This window comes from Rattus norvegicus, chromosome 3 (assembly GCF_021556685.1).
Source record: "Rattus norvegicus strain SHRSP/BbbUtx chromosome 3, alternate assembly SHRSP_T2T, whole genome shotgun sequence".
NCBI lineage: Eukaryota > Metazoa > Chordata > Mammalia > Rodentia > Muridae > Rattus > Rattus norvegicus.
Window position 1 is genome coordinate 96,854,797 of NC_141536.1, and position 20,403 is coordinate 96,875,199.

General features: G+C 38.6%; 1 protein-coding gene and 1 pseudogene across 2 annotated transcripts in view; one reads left to right on the forward strand and one right to left on the reverse strand.

Moving 5' to 3' along the window:
• Ano3 (anoctamin 3) overlaps window positions 1-20,403 on the reverse strand; it is a 376,269-nt gene that overhangs the window by 215,153 nt on the left and 140,713 nt on the right. For both annotated transcript variants that reach the window (XM_087651939.1, NM_001430402.1), the window contains 1 exon segment: window positions 704-822. In XM_087651939.1, coding sequence (XP_087508065.1) covers window positions 704-822 — 119 coding nt within the window.
• Window positions 1,322-2,192, forward strand: LOC103691857 (prohibitin-2 pseudogene; annotated as a pseudogene).

The following is a 20,403-nucleotide window of genomic DNA, read 5'->3' on the forward strand; positions in this document are numbered from 1 at the left end:
CTAATGTGCTTTAGGCCTGAACTCAATTGAGTGTCTCCATCTTGGTAAATGGAAGACCCTAGCATGCTGCTATTTTTCAGAATAAAATGCTCTTTGCTTTTGCATACTATTTGAGTCTGGGGTATTATTCATCAGCGAATCATGAACCCTTATATAAGGTAGGGTAGAAACAGGCAAATAATATTTACTGTATACACACACACACACACACAAACACACATATATAATATATGTGTATATATTATATATATAATGTAATTATAATTTTAAAATATAAACTAGGTGGTAGTGGTGCACACCTTTAATTCTAGCACTCAGAAGGCAGAGGCAGGCAGATCTCTGAGTTCAAGGCCATCCTGGTCTACAGAGTGAGTTCCAGGTGAGCCAGGGCTACAGAAAAAGAAGCCCTATGTCAAATTAAAAGAAAAAAAAAACCCAAAACAAATAAAGAAGTAAATAAAATGAAAATTAAATAATACATTTAAAAAATAAAGGGTCACTTTTTGAATTGATAAATAATAATTATTTAATAATAAAAATAAATATATCAAAAATAGCTATTTGTTTGAGTTCTTTAAGATGGATATTAACTTCTATGTTTTGTTTAAATTTTCCAGCACAAATCTAACCATAGAGTTGAATACTCAAATGTTTTCAACATTACATCACAAATATTTTTCATTAATAGCTCATTTTGTATTACCTTAGATAACTTTGTCTTGGATTCAGGTTTATCTTTGGTAACAAAGTCATTAAGGAGACGAGATCGATCATAGTTGGCATGTTCAGATTCATCCATGTAATCCTTGTCTTTCCCCAGAGCTAAAAAGGAAATAAAGTCACATTCATTTTTGTCTTAAATACTCACTTAGTAAATATTTTAATAATAATCTGTATTTTTTGGGCAAGTGCCATGATCCCCAGTACTCATGTACAGAAGCAGTTTCTAAACTGGACTGAGGTAAAGCAGGAGGGCATCCTCTCCTGACCTCTAGTGCTGTTGCCTTCAGGTGGATCAAACATTGTCCTGAAAGAACCCCAAAATTTGGGGAGACTCTCGCTCCAATCTCGGGATGGTGGCGTGCCCCAGGAAACTCGAGAAGCCGTTCACGATGTAATAACAAGAGGCAGCTTTATTTATGAGCCTCTTCAGGCAGGGCTTTATATAGGGGAAGCCAGGGAATTTCGCACCGTTACACAGGATTGGCTAATTCAAAGGACTCACAGTTACTTTTGGCGTGGGATTACATCAGCAAAGAGTAAGTGCTATCTAGCCGCTCAGCAATGTGGAGTGGGATGATTCATCTCACTAGGCAGGGGGATGACCCATCCTCAGGGAGTGAAGGAAGGGAAGGGGCGGTTCCAGCCCGTGAGCCCTATCTCAAATTCCCTCAGGCATGTCCGAACTTTGTTTGTGACTAATTCTTTGAAATTTAACTCTTCAGTCCAGAACTTGAAGGACATAGCAGGATGCTTGCCCCCAGGGCTTCAGGATATGGGTGTTGTGATGGAGCTGCTACTGGGTCGACATGGCTGCGGCCATGGCCTATGGTGTCCAAGAATCTGTGTTTACTTTGGAAGGTGATCTTAGAGCCATCTTCTGTAATTAGATTGGAGGCATAAGGCAGGACATGATCCAGGATAAAGACCTTCACTCCAGGATCCTCAGGTTTCAAATCCCTATATTACTAGGAATGAGTAATGCTGTCCATTGCCAATGAGGTGCTCAAGAGTATGGTGGCCAAGTTTAGCCCAGTAAAGCCACATGTCTATGTTGATCCGAAGAGAGTTGATAGAGAGTATCAAGGCTTTAGTCTTATCCTGGGTGAGGTAACTATCAGAGAACTGAGCTATCGCCAAGAATCCATCACTGAAGAAGCAAAACAAGCTGCCCAGCAGGAAGCCCACAGGCTCTATTTTTGGTGGAAAATACAAAGTAGGAACAGAGGCAGAAGATAGTGCAGGCTGAGTGAGAGGCTGAAGCCGCCAAGAAATTTGTACAGCTATGAGCAAGAATCCTGGCTACACCAAGCTCAGAAAGATGAGGCCAAAATGAACATCTCTGTGAGGAATGCTATGCCACAGAACAACACTGTGTTGTAGCTGACAACCTAGTTCAGAATCTACAGGATGAAAGCTTTTCTCTGGGAAGCAACAGCCTCATCAAGAGTAAGATACGAGTGTGGACATAGTGAGCTCTGATGCCAGGAGTGAACATGTTTCTTTTCCAGTTTCAAGGAGAAGGCTAGGGCAACACGCATTCCCCACCCCTCTCAAGCATCATGTGATGCTCCCTCTGTACCTGCCCTCTTATAAAGGAAGACTGAAGACCAAAGCTTCCTTAAGGGCTTTGCTCCTCCCTGTACTGGCCCATGGCAGGGGTGAGGCCATATGGGATTCTCAGTAATTTCCTACAATACTGTCCCTCACTCAGAAGGGGAGGACATAGCCACCATTCCACGAATTCCTTCCAAATTTTTACCTCTTAAAAATTTGCATTTTAATGTTTCTCAAATATAGTTAAACAAACATTCACATAATTGTCTATCCAAAGGATAAATTAAAAAAAATCACACAAATATCTGCCCTATTGCTGAACTGGGAATGAATTTTATGTGACATCAGAACGTCTGTGCATCTTAAGGCATATAAGCCTTTAAATACTCACCCAGAACCATGATAACTATTTTGGACTTATCACGTAATTTGAAGTTGTGGGTAGATATATTTGAAATGATTGAATTGATTCTTCATCATGTTTTGACATTACAAGTACCTTAATTTGGGTTCATTATTTTTTAAACTTGGGAAGTTTTAGGAATGTGAGTTTAGCTAAAGTTTCTTACCCTGCAGAAGGAAACCATAAAAGATATGCTCATTTATATTATGAAAATGTATAAATTAGGTGATTAAAACTACAATTTCCAAAAAATGGAAAATTTCAAATGATTCCAGTAAACAATATGTTCAATTACATAAGAAGCTATTATAAATAATAATTGAGATTATTAAATAGGAAATATCTATGATGGAAAGAACTATTAATGAATTTTACAAAATTACATGTCACATTATCAAATATCTCATTAAATGTCATATGCATAACCTTTCAAAAGAAATAATAGTCTTGGAGTAAGTTATTATATAAAATATATTGATAGTAGTCAAGCATGAATTTGACATGAATGACTCTATATGGTAGTTTCAAGAATTCAGTCACCTGACTTACTGTAGTGAAGAAAAGCAAAGCTACTCACTGACATTGATTTCTTCAATAACTTTTACAACATGCTATGTTATTATATATATGAAGCTATAATGACATTAATTTTAGAACATGTAGATTAATCATCTTATTTCTATAAATACAATTAATTACCAATTATGCAAAATGTTCTGACTATGTAATGGTTTATTTAACCTATCTATAAGACAGCCAGAGAAATGATCATTTATTTACAGTTACTATTGTCTTATAGCCAGAAACTTCATAAGCATTTCTTCCTTTAACTTAATTTCTTCATGAACTACATTATTTTTGTTTATATTGATAATAAAATAAATAACCTGAGACAATTATCATGTGCAGTTATAATGCTAGTAAGAGGTTTCTAAAAGTGAACTACATTTAGATATTTTAAAGCTGATATTTGCAAATATTAAATAATATTTCTCATAGATTAAGGCACACTACATCTTACTCATTTAATAATCATTGATATTGCAAACTGATACAACTCTGGGAATCAATCTCAAGGTTTCTCGAAATATTGGAAATAGATCTACCTGAAGACCCAGCTATACTACTTTTGGGCATATACCCAAAAGATGCCCTACCATGCCACAGAGGCACGTGTTCTACTGTGTTCATAGCAGCCTTATTTGTAACAGCCAGAAGCTAGAAACAACCCAGATGTACCTCAACCAAAGAATGGATACAGAATATGTGGTTCATTTACACAATAGAATACTATTCCGTTATTAAGAATGAGGACATCATGAATTTTGCAGGCAAATGGATGCAGCTAGAAAAATATCATCCTGAGTGAGGTAACTCAGACACAAAAGGATATGCATGGTATATACTCACTAATAAGTGGATATTAGCCAACAAAGAACAGAATAGCTAACATACAATCCACAGAACTCAAGAAGGTTAACAACCAGAAGGGCCCAAGTGAGAATGCTTCAATCCTACTTGGGAGGGAGAAGAAAGTGAAGGGAGCGATGCCCTTGAAACCCTCCATTATTGATGTTAATATTATGGTGAGAGTTAAGTATGACTGGGTTCATGGAAAATCCCCAGCCAGCTGTAGAAGACTAATAAATATCTGATGGTTAGGATGAATAATGATATGATAAAATTCTGACCTAGTTGAGAAATATATCTGACCTCAAGATGCCCAATGTGATGACCTGTAACCTTTCTGAAAAACCAACATCCTGTTGACATCAGCTGACCACAGGAATACTGTATCCTTGGCCTGCGTAAACGTTTCCCACTTCCCCCCTCTCTCTGTTACCCCTGTTAAGGTATAAATTCAGCCTTGGGAAAAATAAAATTGTCGCCTTGATCAGATTCTTGTCTTGTCTGGTATCCTTCTTTGCATCTCTTGTCCCCCATTCTCTTCCAGGTAACCTCTGCTCCCTCGATGACAAGAAAGCAATCACAGGAAGCAGAGGGAGGGAGGGAACTAGATGGAAGAAGGGAGAGAGGGGGAAAGGGGAATATGATCAGGTCTTGGGGGGGAGAGAGAGAGAGAGGTCCAGAAAATGAGCACAATGAATGGAAATATGCAACCTAAGGGAGATGGCTGGATGGGCAGAACCCTCTTGAATGTACTAGAGACCTAGGAGGTGTGAGACTCTTAGAACTCAAAGGGAGGGACCTTAGATGAAACACCCAACAGCAGGGAAAGGGAACTGTAGAGTATACCTCCAATAGAAAGACAGGGCATTAAGTGGAGAGATGGGTTTGCGATCCCATGGTCAAAAACTCTGACTCGGAATTGTTCCAGGCTAAAAGAACTGCAGGAACAAAAAATGAAGAAGAGACTGAGGGAAAGGAGGTCCAGTGACCAGCTCAACTTGGGATCCATCTCATAGGGAGGCTCCAAGGCCTGGCACTATTATTGATGCTATTGTGTGCTTATAGACAGGGGCCTAACATGTCTGCTTTCTGAGAGGCCCAACAAGCAGCTGACTAAGACAGATGCAGATACTTACAACCAATCAATGGACTGAAGCCCAGGCCCTCTCTGTTGATTTAGGGAAAAGCTGGAAGAAGCTGAGAAGGGTGACCCCATAGGAAAACCAGAAGTCTCAACTAACCCAGACTCCTGAGATGTCTCAGACTCTAAGCTACTAACCAGGCAACATACACTAGCTGGTTTGAGACACCCAATACATATACAAAAGAGGGCTTCCTGGTCTGGCCTCAGTGAGAAAAGGTGTGCCTAACCCTCTAGAGACATGAAACCCCATGGAGTGGGGAAGCCTGGTGTATGTGGGGGTGGCACATCCTTTAGGAGACAGAGGGAGGAGGGATGGGAGGAGACAGAGGAAGGGGGAGATAGGGAGGATGGAAACAACTGTATTGTATAAAAATAAAAGTATAAGGAAAAGGAAAAATAGAAATAGAAAAAAACTTCTTTAGGTAAAGAACTTAATAGTAATGCAAAAATATTTCCTTCATAAAACGTACCTGAAAGAGAGGAAAAAATGTAATTAAGAAAACTGTGTTGTTTGTCATTGGATGACATTGCAAAACTTATGGTAAGGGGAATGAATCAGGCAATAAAGGAAGTGGTAGTGTCAGTTCAGAAAGGACAAATGAGTACAGAGATGAAGAGAAAGAGCAGAAAGTTACACACAAAACTGGAAGAAGGGTTAAGTCATTTACATAAAAACTGCAAATTGTAGTCCTGTCTCTGGCTGTTATTTAAGATAGACAAAATTTGCTATTTTGGACTTTATATTTCTATCAGAAGTTACCAAATCCTAATGCCTTTAACTGTTCTTTCGTTTGAACAAGCTGGAATGGCTAGTGTTTCTGTTTCTTCCTCACCTTCCTGTCCTTCCTTTTCTTTCTTCTTAAGTGAGACAGCAAATGGGATGCTTATGTGTGGTTAAACAGAACGTACATGAGAGCTAATATTGGGGACTATGGTAGTGAGGCTATTAAGAAGGGGAAGGAGAAGTTATGACATGGTGTCATGTTAGAGTGGCAGTGTCCTGTGGGTCAAAAGGGTGTCTATGGCCATCCTATTTCTGTCACTTTTGATTCTGGTGACATTTTCTCTTCTTGTTGAATAAGCACATTTAGCTCTGCAGTGTACTTGGGATGATTCTAGCTAGGATACAGTACACAGCACAATAAAATGTATCACCTACCTTAATTAACTTGACAGTGCTGAAGAAAAATGACACATATGCTGATACCGTCAGTGAAAAGTTGAAACAGGAGGAGAAGGTGGGAAAAGAAATATCAAGTAAGGAAAGACTGTAGAATTTTAACAAGGTTGTCAAAGACTGCCACCCAGAGCTAAACCTGGAACAAAATTTCATTGAGATAAGTGAACTTTGGTGGAAGCAGAATGCAAGCAAAAATGCCTCTAAAATATGCCATCCTACGTGTTCACAGGCAACGGTAGTGAGGCTACTGGGAAGGGAGACATGGCATGGTGTCATGTTAGAGAGGCAGTTGGGTAAGTAAAGCAGATTCTGTAGAGTTGTGAAATATTGGATAGCTTCTATCCTTTATTATAGTTAAACAGGACAACTCAGAAATGTATTTGAGAAGTTGCGTGGCACCATCTCTATTTTAACAAAACAAATTCTGCAAAGGATAGGCTGAGGTGATAAAGGCAGAGGAAAAGAGACTAAAACTAGGGAGAGAAGATGGGTTGGATCAAAGTAATAGGGGTGCTAATGGTGGTCAGCTCAAAGTCATTTTAAAAGAAAAGGAAGACAATTGTATTGAATATAATGTACAAAAATAGAAAGCAACAGTAATCTTAGGAGCTGTGGATGGACCAACAGAAAATGATGTCAGTGGTATGTATTATTTTACCACATCTTCACATTTCATGTCAGAGGCCTTGTCTTTTAGTCCTTAGAACACTGAGACAATAATCTGAGGACCTCTATCCCATGTGTGGCATAATTGGTATACATTCACTCTTCGTTTTTACTTGAGCCAATATTCCTAGCCAATGGGCATGTTGCTTTATACAAGAAATAAAATTTCACCCAGTATGCTGAAGATATGATGATTTTGGAGACTTTGTAAAACTAGAATGTTCAAAAATATGTAACTGTATTACATTATAGTTTCATGTGTTGGCTAAATGCAAATGATAGAAGCTCTAGATAATAAACATGATTTTCAAACTGATATTAATCCTGAAAGCAAAAATTACATGCAAACGTGCAACAAAAGGTATGAGACAAAGTTTGCACTTTTAAAATTTTTATGTGGTTTAATATCTGCTGTGATTAAGGTTTTTCAAATGAAAATGACCATATGAAACTCAAGAAGAAAGAAGATCACACCAAAGTGTGGATGTTACAGTATTATACAGTAGGGGGAAGAGAGTAATCTCTGGGAAATAGAAGGAGAGAGGAATCTGGGAGGGAGAGAGAAGGGGGAGGGAAGAGGGCATTAGTTCAGATATGGGAAGAGGTGAGGGAGAAGTACAGAGGATCAGGAATTTGAAAGTAGGTGTGTAGCAGTGGGGAGGGAAAACTGAGAGTAGCCATTAGAGAGTCTCAGGTGTCAGGGACCCAAGAGGTTCCCAGGACCCAACACAGAGGACTTTAGCCAAAATACCCAACAAAAGGGAGATAGAACTGGTAATAAACATATCCAGTGGATAGGAACAGCCCTCAGTTGAGGCATGGGGCCACCCACCCACTTCAAAAATATGAATCCAGAATTCCTCCTGTCAAAAGGAAATGCAGGAACAAAGAGTAGAGCAGAAACTGAAGGAAAGGCCATCCAGAAGCACCACCTAGGGATCCATCCCATCTGCCGACACAAAAGCTAGACACTATTGCTGATGCTTACTGAGAGATGCCTGATAGCTGCCCCTTGAGAAGCTCTGCCACAGCCAGACTAATACAGATGTGTATGTACACAGCCAAACATTGGACTAAGCGCCAGGACCCCAGTGGGTGAAATTAGGGCAAGAACTGTAGGAGCTGAAGGGGTTTGCAACCTCATAGGAAGAACAACAATATTAACCAAACAGACACCGCTCCCCCACCCCTACCCTGCCCCAAAGCTCCTAGGGATTAAACCACCAATCAAAGAGTACACAGGGAGTACCCATGGCTCCAGCTGGATATGTAGCAGAGGATTGCATTGTCTGGTATCACTGGGAGGGAGCCTCTTGGTTATGTGGAGGCTTGATTACCCAGGATAGGGGGATACTAGGCCACTGAGGTAGGAGTGGATGGGCAGTTGGGACAGCACCCTTATAGAGGGAGGGGGAGGGAGGAGGGGATAGAGGACTTGTGGAGGGGAAATTGGAAAGGGGATTTACATTTGAAATGTAAATAAATAAAATAACCAATAAAAAAGAAAAAAGGAAAATGCTATTATCTCAGGCCAATATGTACATACATTTAAAACTTTGGATTTGAAATGCAAATCAAAACACCTCACACCAGTCAGAATGGCTAAGATAAAAACTCAGGTGACAGCAGATACTGGTGAGGATGTGGAGAAAGAGGAACACTCCTCCATTGTTGGTGGGATTCCAAACTGTACAACCACTCTGGAAATCAGTCTGGAGGTTCCTCAGAAAACTGGACATTACACTACCTTAGGACCCAGCTATACCTCTCTTGGGCATATACCCAAATGATGATCCAACATACAACAAAGACACATGCCCCACTATGTTCATAGCAGCTTTATTTATAATAGCCAGAAGCTGGAAAGAACCCAGATGCCCTTCAACAGAGGAATAGATTCAAAAATTGTGGTACATCTACACAATGGAATACTACTCAGTTATCAAAAACAATGACTTCGTAAAATTCATAGGCAAATGGAATGAACTAGAAAATATCATCCTGAGTGAGGCTACTCAATCACAGAAAAACACACTTGATATTCACTCATTGATAAGTGGATATTAGCCAAAAAGCTCAAACTACCCAAGATGCAATCTACAGACCACAGGAAGTTCAAGAAGGATGACCAAAACACAGATGCTCCCACTCCTTCTTAAAAGGGGGAAATATTAATAGGAGGGGATATGGAAGCAATGTTTAGAGCAGCGACTCAAGGAATGGCCATTCAGAGCCTGCCTCACGTGTGGCCCATATATATACAGCCACTAAAACTAGATAAGATTGATGAAGCTAAAAAATGCATGCGGAAAGGGACTGGATATAGATCTCTCCTGAGAGACACATCCAGAGCATGTCTAATACAGCAGTCAATGCTTTCAGCAAACCACCGAACTGAGAATAGGACACCCTTGGGGGGAATTAGAGGAAGTATTGAAAGAGTTGAAGGAGCTTGCAACCCCATAAAAACAATGCCAACCAACCAGAGCTTCCAGGGACTAAACCACTACTTAAAGACTATACATGGACTGACCCAGGGCTCCAACTGCATATGTAGCTGAGAATAGCCTTGTTGGAGCACCAGTGGAATGGAAAGTCCTTGATCTCACCTAGGTTGGACCCCCAGTGTAGGGGAATATAGGGGAGGGCAATAAGGGGGATGTAGAGGGAGGATACCTGTATTGGGGGAGGGGAGGGAATGGGGGCTTATGGACAAGAGACCAGGAAGAAGAATAACCTTTGAAATGTAAGTAAAGAAATATATAATAAAAAATTAAAAAAATACTTTGGATTTGTATAAAAATATCCATTCCTGGATTGAAGGTAGTAAATTTGGCAGAAACCTTTCTCTCCTCAACAAATATACATTTTGTTAAAAAGTTTTACAATTTTGCCAAAGCATCTTATGACTTCAACTAGAAATTTATAAAAATATAAAGGAAAAAAGTCTATGCTCACAAGAATTTCTCTCTACCAGGAGTGCCCAAACTGTGTCCTCCACACTTCATACATCTCCCAGTAGCCAAGTATCGATATGCATACAATTCAATAAAAAATATCCTAACTCTATCTTGTATATTATGAGATTTTTAAAAATGCAATTGAACTGTTTTCAAGCACACATTGTGTGAATGATCATACCATTTTGCAATGTCACTTGTTTTTTACATACATATGTGCTTTTGAAAAATTAAATGGAAACTATTGCCATGTTGGTAAATGGCATCTCCATTTTCCTTAATCAAGGAACGCTCCTGGCTGCTTGCTTGCTCTCTCCTATTGCCTCCAGCAGACTTGAAGGTGAATCCTTTTGGTTCACTGTGCAGCATCACTTCCTTTCCTTTGTTTTTTAATTTGATTTAGTTCTTTTTTACACTCCAGATTTTATCCCCCTCCAGGCCCACCCTCTGAATATTCCACATCCCATACCTCTTCCCTTCCCCCTGTCTTCATGAAGATGTTCCCACTCCACCACCACCCACCCCACCCACCAGATCTCTCCTCTCCCTAGGACCTCCATTCTCTAGAGGATTTGGTGCATCTTCTGTGACTGAACCCAGACCCGGGAGTCCTCTGCTGTATATCTGTTGGGGGCCTCATCTCAGCTGGTGGATGCTACCTGGTTGGTAGTCCAGTGTCTGAGAGGTTAATTGATACTGCCAGTCCTCCTACAGGGTTGCCTTCCTCCTCACCTTCTTCCAGCTTTTCCCTAATTCCACTAGAGGGGTCAGCAACCTCTGTTCATTGGTTGGGTGTAAATATCTGCATCTGACAATTTCAGTTGCTTGTTGGGTCTTTCGGAGGGCATTCATGATAGGCCCTTTTTTGTGAGCACTCCATAGCCCCAGTAATGATGTCAGACCTTGGGGCCTCCCCTTGAACAGCATCATTTGTTAACTAAGCTTCACTTTTAAGTAGTTTGTTTCTGGGGTAGAGTATGTTTTTACTACTTTATGCTCACTTATTTTCAGTTTACCCCACTTAGCAATTTGTAAGACAAGCCATTTTCTTTTTTCTTTAACCAGGCCTCCATGAGACTAGTAAATTTCTTCTCATTTCCCCCCCTTACTTTGGGTAACTGTCTTACTGCTAACATCTAGCATAGAGCCTAAAACAAAGCTACAATTCAAACAACATTTGATGAATAATGGAAAGCATTTAAAAATCCAGAAAATTCTACCTGATTTATCATCAGGATACATCTAGAAACTGACCATTACCAACACTCAGTTACTATCCTCTTAACCACATACACTGCTGTAATCTGTGCGTTAGTCTTGGTAGAGTCTCTCAAATGACCTATGCTTCCAACAGTGGTTCTTATCACCTGGCAACCACAGTGAAACTATCCAAACCTGGGTAAAACCATGTTACAATTCTACTCAAATCTTCTAATATACTTGTAGCTATGCTGTGTAGGATGGCTGCCTATGGCTTCTGTCCATTCATTTCCTCCACCTCTATGAATCCAACTTCACTTTGTTCCTTGATGTAAAGTTTATTTTCCCTGCAGGGATTTTATTCCTGAGTTTTCTGTCTTCCAATGACATAATCCCTGTGTCATCCAGAATTCTACTGTCTGTTCCTTATCAGAGAATGTCTCCTCTATATATCTAATGAAGACTCGAATAGTTTACTGTATTCGGCAAGACTTTGTCATTTTTAATTTTATCATTATTTAACATCGAGTTTTACTGCACATAGGAGCAATACATACATGTATGGACTATATAATATATTCATCTATATTTATCTTGAATTATAACATCTGTACCATAGATTTGCTCTATAAATAGGCATTACATAAATATGTATATATACAAGTATTAATGTCATCTATGTGGTTTTTAATGTATATGCATATGTTTATGTGTATATTTAGGAGAAAGATAGAAAATAGATATACTTATTTCTTTCTACTCTAAGGGTCATCAGCACACTGTTCTGCTTATTTTTATATTGTAACAGTCATCTCATTGTTTAACAAGCTGTGAGCTTTTGAAAATTGTTGTAAGTTGAAGGAGTAAAAAATTTAGTTACATAAAAATATTTTAATTTAGAATAACATAAGTGCTTAAATTATAATACTAATCAAGCATTTGATGCTTTTTCACCTATTTATTTCAATGACCTTTTATTTTTTCATGAAGCTTTGCAAAATTCTATTGTGGTAGTTAGTGTCAATTGTCAATTGACAGGATTCACGTAGTGGGAGAGTTGGGCATGGCTGCAAAAGTTTATGTTGTTCATCTCAACTAGTCTGCAAAGACCCATTTTAATTGTGGACAGGAGCATCCACTGGACAGGGGAACCTGGGCTGTGTAGGATGAAGAAAGTGAGCTGGACACTAGTTTGATGAATGTGGATAGGATGTGAATATGGATATGATGTAGATATGATAGCTATCCTAAGCTAATTACTTCTGTGTCGTAATGGACTGTGCCTGGAGTTATAAGTGAAAATAAAATCACCCCATATTGTCTTCATCTGAATATCTTATCATATTGTGGTGTGGGGGTGGGGAACCTGAGGCATAGGTTAAGATGGGATTACGGGGAGAATATACAGTGCACAAAGAACATAAAATAGTTTTTCACTCTAGGTCAATCTTTTCTGTTATTCTTACCAGAGGATATTTGTATCATAACTGTCAGAATTTTAAAATTGTCTTAAGTTTGTATTTCTGCCAGTCTACATCTGTGGGCAACAACGGAGAGGAACATATTGTGTTTTGATTTGTGGAGCTACTCACTCCTTTACCAGTGGTTCTTCGGAGAAATAAATGAAATTGTCCAATGTGTTTTGATTCTTACTAAAGACATTTCTCTTTATTTAATTCCCTTCATTTGATAATGATTTTCCTTCAGAAATGCCTACAATATCACTTAAATTAAGAATAAAAACATTCTACAAGCAATAACATTGCATTGTTGTACCAAAGTTCAGTCATATTTCTCTCCTTATAAATGTAGCATTGTAGAACTTCAGAAATTAAGATGAGGTTCACATTACACACATTTAACAAACATCATAACTGTGCACTTTTCTTTAACAGTTAATTGCTTAACTGTTAAAATTCAGGAATTTGAACACTTAAAAAACTTTAATCATAACAGTTTTTCAGTAGTTGATAGTTAGATGAGATTGTTTCATAATCAATAGAACTCTTAATGCCTTTGACTTCACCAAAGACCTAATAACGTACATCCAATAAAATAAGACGGTTTGAAAATTTAAGAAAATTAAACCACATTTTGAAGTAAGGAAGCTGCGAGAATGAGAAGAGAATGAACTGTTTCTTTCAACAATTTAAGTTAAAATCTAGGCTTTCCCACTTACTACTTTAATAATAGTAGGTTTGCAAGAATCTTCTTAAATCAAATTTGGAGACAACAAAATATTTACATGGAATCCTTCCTAAGGCTAAATGGAATAATAGATGAAAAACGATCTGAAAACATAAAGTACAATAAAATACATATATTTTAATATATATTAAATTTTATAAGTTGAAAAATATAATCATATATTTCTTTATAGTTTAATATATAAACTATATATAATTGTGTTATGTATTATATATTATACACATTATATACAATAATAAATACATATAATATATTTAATATAAAAATGTATTTAATATATAGTATATAATATTGTATATATGATGTTATATATAAACAAATATATGCATTTGTTTTATATGCATTATGTATGTGTATATGTGTTTATTTTATTTTTTTTATTAATTTGAGTATTTCTTATATACATTTCGAGTGTTATTCCCTTTCCCGGTTTCCGGGCAAACATCCCCCTCCCCCCTCCCCTTCCTTATGGGTGTTCCCCTCCCAACCCTCCCCCCATTGCCGCCCTTTCCACAACAGTCTAGTTCACTGGGGGTTCAGTCTTAGCAGGACCCAGGGCTTCCCCTTCCACTGGTGCTCTTACTAGGATATTCATTGCTACCTATGAGGTCAGAGTCCAGGGTCAGTCCATGTATAGTCTTTAGGTAGTGGCTTAGTCCCTGAAAGCTCTGGTTGCTTGGCATTGTTGTACATATGGGGTCTCGAGCCCCTTCAAGCTCTTCCAGTTCTTTCTCTGATTCCTTCAACGGTGGTCCTATTCTCAGTTCAGTGGTTTGCTGCTGGCATTCGCCTCTGTATTTGATGTATTCTGAATGTGTCTCTCAGGAGCGATCTACATCCAACTCCTGTCGGTCTGCACTTCTTTCCTTCATCCATCTTGTCTAATTGGGTGGCTGTATATGTATGGGCCACATGTGGGGCAGGCTCTGAATGGGTGTTCCTTCAGTCTCTGTTTTAATCTTTGCCTCTCTATTCCCTGCCAAGGGCATTCTTGTTCCCCTTTTAAAGAAGGAGTGAAGCATTCACATTTTGATCATCCGTCTTGAGTTTCATTTGTTCTAGGCATCTAGGGTAATTCAAGCATTTGGGCTAATAGCCACTTATCAATGAGTGCATACCATGTATGACTTTCTGTGATTGGGTTAGCTCACTCAGGATGATATTTTCCAGTTCCAACCATTTGCCTACGAATTTCATAAAGTAGTTGTTTTTGATAGCTGAGTAATATTCCATTGTGTAGATGTACCACATTTTCTGTATCCATTCCTCTGTTGAAGGGCATCTGGGTTCTTTCCAGCTTCTGGCTATTATAAATAAGGCTGCGATGAACATAGTGGAGCACGTGTCTTTTTTATATGTTGAGGCATCTTTTGGGTATATGCCCAAGAGAGGTATAGCTGGATCCTCAGGCAGTTCAATGTCCAGTTTTCTGAGGAACCTCCAGACTGATTTCCAGAATGGTTGTACCAGTCTGCAATACCACGAACAATGGAGGAGTGTTCCTCTTTCTCTGCATCCTCGCCAGCATCTGCTGTCACCTGAGTTTTTGATCTTAGCATTCTCACTGGTGTGAGGTGAAATCTCAGGGTTGTTTTGATTTGCATTTCCCTTATGACTAAAGATGTTGAACATTTCTTTAGGTGTTTCTCAGCCATTCGGCATTCCTCAGCTGTGAATTCTTTGTTTAGCTCTGAACCCCATTTTTAATAGGGTTATTTGTCTCCCTGCAGTCTAACTTCTTGAGTTCTTTGTATATTTTGGATATAAGGCCTCTATCTAATGTAGGATTGGTAAAGATCTTTTCCTAATCTGTTGGTTGCCGTTTTGTCCTAACCACAGTGTCCTTTGTCTTACAGCAGCTTTGCAGTTTTATGAGATCCCATTTGTTGATTCTTGATCTTAGAGCATAAGCCATTGGTGTTTTGTTCAGGAAATTTTTTCCAGTGCCCATGTGTTCCAGATGCTTCCCTAGTTTTTCTTCTATTAGTTTGAGTGTGTCTGGTTTGATGTGGAGGTCCTTGATCCACTTGGACTTAAGCTTTGTACAGGGCGATAAGCATGGATTGATCTGCATTCTTCTACATGTTGACCTCCACTTGAACCAGCACCATTTGCTGAAAATGCTATCTTTTTTCCATTGGATGGTTTTGGCTCCTTTGTCAAAAATCAAGTGACCATAGGTGTGTGGGTTCATTCTGGTTCTTCAATTCTATTCCATTGGTCTGTCTGTCTGTCTCTGTTCCAATACCATGCAGTTTTTATCACTATTGCTCTGTAATACTGCTTGAGTTCAGGGATAGTGATTCCCCCTGAAGTCCTTTTATTGTTGAGGATAGTTTTAGCTATCCTGTGTTTTTTTGTTATTCCAGATGAATTTGCAAATTGTTCTGTCTAACTCTTTGAAGAATTGGATTGGTATTTTGATGGGGATTGCATTGAATCTGTAGATCGCTTTTGGTAAAATGGCCATTTTAATATATTAATCCTGCCAATCCATGAGCATGGGAGATCTTTCCATCTTCTGAGGACTTCTTCAATTTCCTTCTTCAGTGTCTTGAAGTTCTTATTGTACAAATCTTTTACTTGCTTGGTTAAAGTCACACTGAGGTACTTTATATTATTTGGGTCTATTATGAAGGCTGTCGTTTCCCTAATTTCTTTCTCGGCTTGTTTCTCTTTTGTGTAGAGGAAGGCTACTGATTTATTTGAGTTAATTTTATACCCAGCCACTTTGCTGAAGTTGTTTATCAGCTTTAGTAGTTCTCTGGTGGAACTTTTGGGATCACTTAAATAAACTATCATATCATCTGCAAATAGTGATATTTTGACTTCTTCTTTTCTGATCTGTATCCCCTTGACCTCCTTTTGTTGTCTGATTGCTCTGGCTAGAACTTCAAGAACTATATTGAATAAGTAGGGAGAGAGTGGGCAGCCTTGTCTAGTCCCTGATTTTAGTGGGATTGCTTCAAGTTTCTCTCCATTTAGTTTAATGTTATCAACTGGTTTGCTGTATATGGCTTTTACTATGTTTAGGTATGGGCCTTGAATTCCTATTCTTTCCAGGACTTTTATCATGAAGGGGTGTTGAATTTTGTCAAATGCTTTCTTAGCATCAAATGAAATGATCATGTGGTTTTGTTCTTTCAGTTTGTGTATATAATGGATCACGTTGATGGTTTTCCGTATATTAAACCATCCCTGCATGCCTGGGATGAAACCTACTTGATCATGGTGGATGATTGTTTTGATGTGCTCTTGGATTCGGTTTGCCAGAATTTTATTGAGTATTTTTGCGTCGATATTCATAAGGGAAATTATCTGAAGTTCTCTTTCTTTGGTGGGTCTTTGTGTGGTTTAGGTATAAGAGTAATTGTGGCTTCATAGAAGGAATTCCGTAGTGCTCCATCTGTTTCAATTTTGTGGAATAGTTTGGATAATGTTTGTATGAGGTCTTCTATGAAGGTCTGATAGAATTCTGCACTAAACCCGTCTGGACCTGGGCTCTTTTTGGTTGGGAGACCTTTAATGACTGCTTCTATTTCCTTAGGAGTTATGGGGTTGTTTAACTGGTTTATCTGTTCGTGGTTTAACTTCGGTACCTTCAGATACTGTCTAGGAAATTGTCCATTTTTTGCAGATTTTCAAGTTTTGTTGAATATAGGCTTTTATAGTAAGATCTGATGATTTTTTTGAATTTCCTCTGAATCTGTACTTATGTCTCCCTTTTCATTTCTGATTTTCTTAATTTGGACACACTCTCTGGGTCCTCTCGTTAGTCTGTTTAAGGGTTTATCTATCTTGTTGATTTTCTCAAAGAACCAACTTTTGGTTCTGTTGATTCTTTCTATGGTCCTTTTTGTTTCTACTTGGTTGATTTCAGCTCTGAGTTTGATTATTTCCTGCCTTCTACTCCTCCTGGGTGTATTTGCTTCTTTTTGTTCTAGAGCTTTTAGGTGTGCTGTCAAGCTGCTGACATATGCTCTTTCCTGTTTCTTTCTGCAGGCACTCAGCGCTATGAGTTTTGCTCTTAGCACAGCTTTCATTGTGTCCCATAAGTTTGGGTATGTTGTACCTTCATTTTCATTAAATTCTAAAAAGTTTTTAATTTCTTTGTTTATTTCTTCCTTGACCAGGTTATCATTGAGTAGAGCATTGTTCAATTTCCACGTATATGTGGGCATTCTTCCCTTATTTTTATTGAGGACCAGTTTTAGGCCCTGGTGGTCCGAAAGCACACATGGGATTATTTCTTTCTGTACCTGTTGAGGCCCGTTTTTTGACCAATTATATGGTCAATTTTGGAGAAAGTACCATGAGGAGCTGAGAAGAAGGTGTATCCTTTTGCTTTAGGATAGAATGTTCTATAAATATCTCTTAAGTCCATTTGGCTCATGACTTCTCTTAGTCTGTCTACACCACTGTTTAATTTCTGTTTCCATGATCTGTCCATTGATGAGAGTGGGGTGTTGAAATCTCCTAGTATTATTGTGTGAGGTGCAATGTGTGTTTTGAGCTTTAGTAAGGTTTCTTTTATGTATGTAGGTGCCTTTGTATTTGGGGCATAGATATTTAGGATTGAGAGTTCATCTTGGTGGATTTTTCCTTTGATGAATATGAAGTGTTCTTCCTTATCTTTTTTGATGACTTTTAGTTGAAAATTGATTTTATTTGATATTAGAATGGCTACTCCAGCTTGCTTCTTCTGACCATTTGCTTGGAAATTTGTTTTCCAGCCTTTCACTCTGAGGTAGTGTCTGTCTTTGTCTCTGAGGTGTGTTTCCTGTAGGCAGCAGAATGCAGGGTCCTCGTTGCATATCCAGTTTGTTAATCTATGTCTTTTTATTGGGGAATTGAGGCCATTGATGTTGAGAGATATTAAGGAATAGTGATTATTGCTTCCTGTTATATTCATATTTGGATGTGAGGTTATGTTTGTGTGCTTTTCTTCTCTTTGTTTTGTTGCCAAGACGATTAGTTTCTTGCTTCTTCTAGGGTATAGCTTGCCTCCTTATGTTGGGCTTTACCATTTCTTATCCTTTGTAGTGCTGGATTTGTAGAAAGATATTGTGTAAATTTGGTTTTGTCATGGAATATCTTGGTTTCTCCATCTATGTTAATTGAGAGTTTTGCAGGATACAGTAACCTGGGCTGGCATTTGTTTTCTCTTAGGGTCTGTATGACATCAGTCCAGGATCTTCTGGCCTTCATAGTTTCTGGTGAAAAGTCTGGTGTGATTCTGATAGGTCTGCCTTTATATGTTACTGGACTTTTTCCCTTACTGCTTTTAATATTCTTTCTTTATTTTGTGCATTTGGTGTTTTGACTATTATATGACGGGAGGTGTTTCTTTTCTGGCCCAATCTATTTCGAATTCTGTAGGCTTCTTGGATACCTATGGGTATCTCTTTTTTTGGGTTAGGGAAGTTTTCTTCTATGATTTTGTTGAAGATATTTACTGGTCCTTTGAGCTGGGAGTCTTCACTCTCTTCTATACCTTTTATCTTTAGGTTTGATCTTCCCATTGAGTCCTGGATTTCCTGTATGTTTTGGACCAGTAGCTTTTTCCGCTTTACCTTATCTTTGACAGTTGAGTCAATGATTTCTATGTAATCTTGGGCTCCTGAGATTCTCTCTTCCATCTCTTGTATTCTGTTGGTGAAGCTTGTATCTACAGCTCCTTGTCTCTTCTTTTGGTTTTCTATATCCAGGGTTGTTTCCATGTGTTCTTTCTTGATTGCTTCTATTTCCATTTTTAATTCCTTCAACTGTTTGATTTTGTTTTTCTGGAACTCTTTCAGGGATTTTTGTGTCTCCTCTCTATGGGCTTCTACTTGTTTATGTTTTCCTGGAATTCTTTCAGGCATTTTTGCGATTCCTCTCTGTAGGCTTCTACTTGTTCTCTAAGGGAGTTCTTCATGTCTTTCTTGAAGTCCTCCAGCATCATGATCAAATGTGATTTTGAAACTAGCTTTTGCTTTTCTAGTGTGTTTGGATATTCCATGTTTATTTTGGTGGGAGAATTGGGCTCCGATGATGCCATGTAGTCTTGGTTTCTGTTGCTTGGGTTCTTGCGCTTGCTTCTTGCCATCAGATTATCTCTAGTGTTACCTTGTTCTGCTATTTCTGACAGTGGCTAGACTGTCCTATAAGCCTGTGTGCCAGGAGTGCTGTAGACCTGTTATCCTGTTTTCTTTCAGCCAGTTATGGGGACTGGGTGTTCTGCTTTCGGGCGTGTAGTTTTTCCTCTCTACAGGTCTTCAGCTGTTCCTGTGGGCCTGTGTCTTGAGTTCACCAGGCAGGTCACTTGCAGCAGAAAAGTTGGTCTTACCTGTGTTCCCGAGGCTCAAGTTTGCTCGCAGGGTGCTGCCCACGAGCTCCCTGCGGCGGCAGCAACCAGGAAGATCTGCGCCGCCCTTTCCGGGAGCTTCCGTGCACCAGGGTTCCAGATGGCGTTTGGTGTTTTCCTCTGGCGTCCGAGATGTGTGTGCAGAGTGCAGTCTCTTCTGGTTTCCCAGGCGTGTCTGCCTCTCTGAAGGTTTAGCTCTCCCTTCCACGGGATTTGGGTGCAGAGAACTGTTTCATGTGTTTATTATATATAAAGTATTAAATCTATATAATATAAAGAATTAAATATATATTCCTTGTGTTTGCTATTAATTTACAATTCTATTACTTATATACCTGCAATAAATATGAAGATTTGAGTTTCTGTAAAGGACATATTTATTATAAAGGCTAAATAGGAGTCTATGATAAAAGAATAAATTTTATATCAAGTATTCACATTATAATTTCAATAGCTAGATTATTCCAATTCTAAAAAATTTCTTTCTCATAATTCCATTTCATCTCATCGCTTCACTATATTTTCCTTACTGTCTACAAGAATTATTGGGAAATGGTTGAGGACCCTGTTGGAGAATTTGGAATGTGTGAGAACGTTATCAGTCTGTTT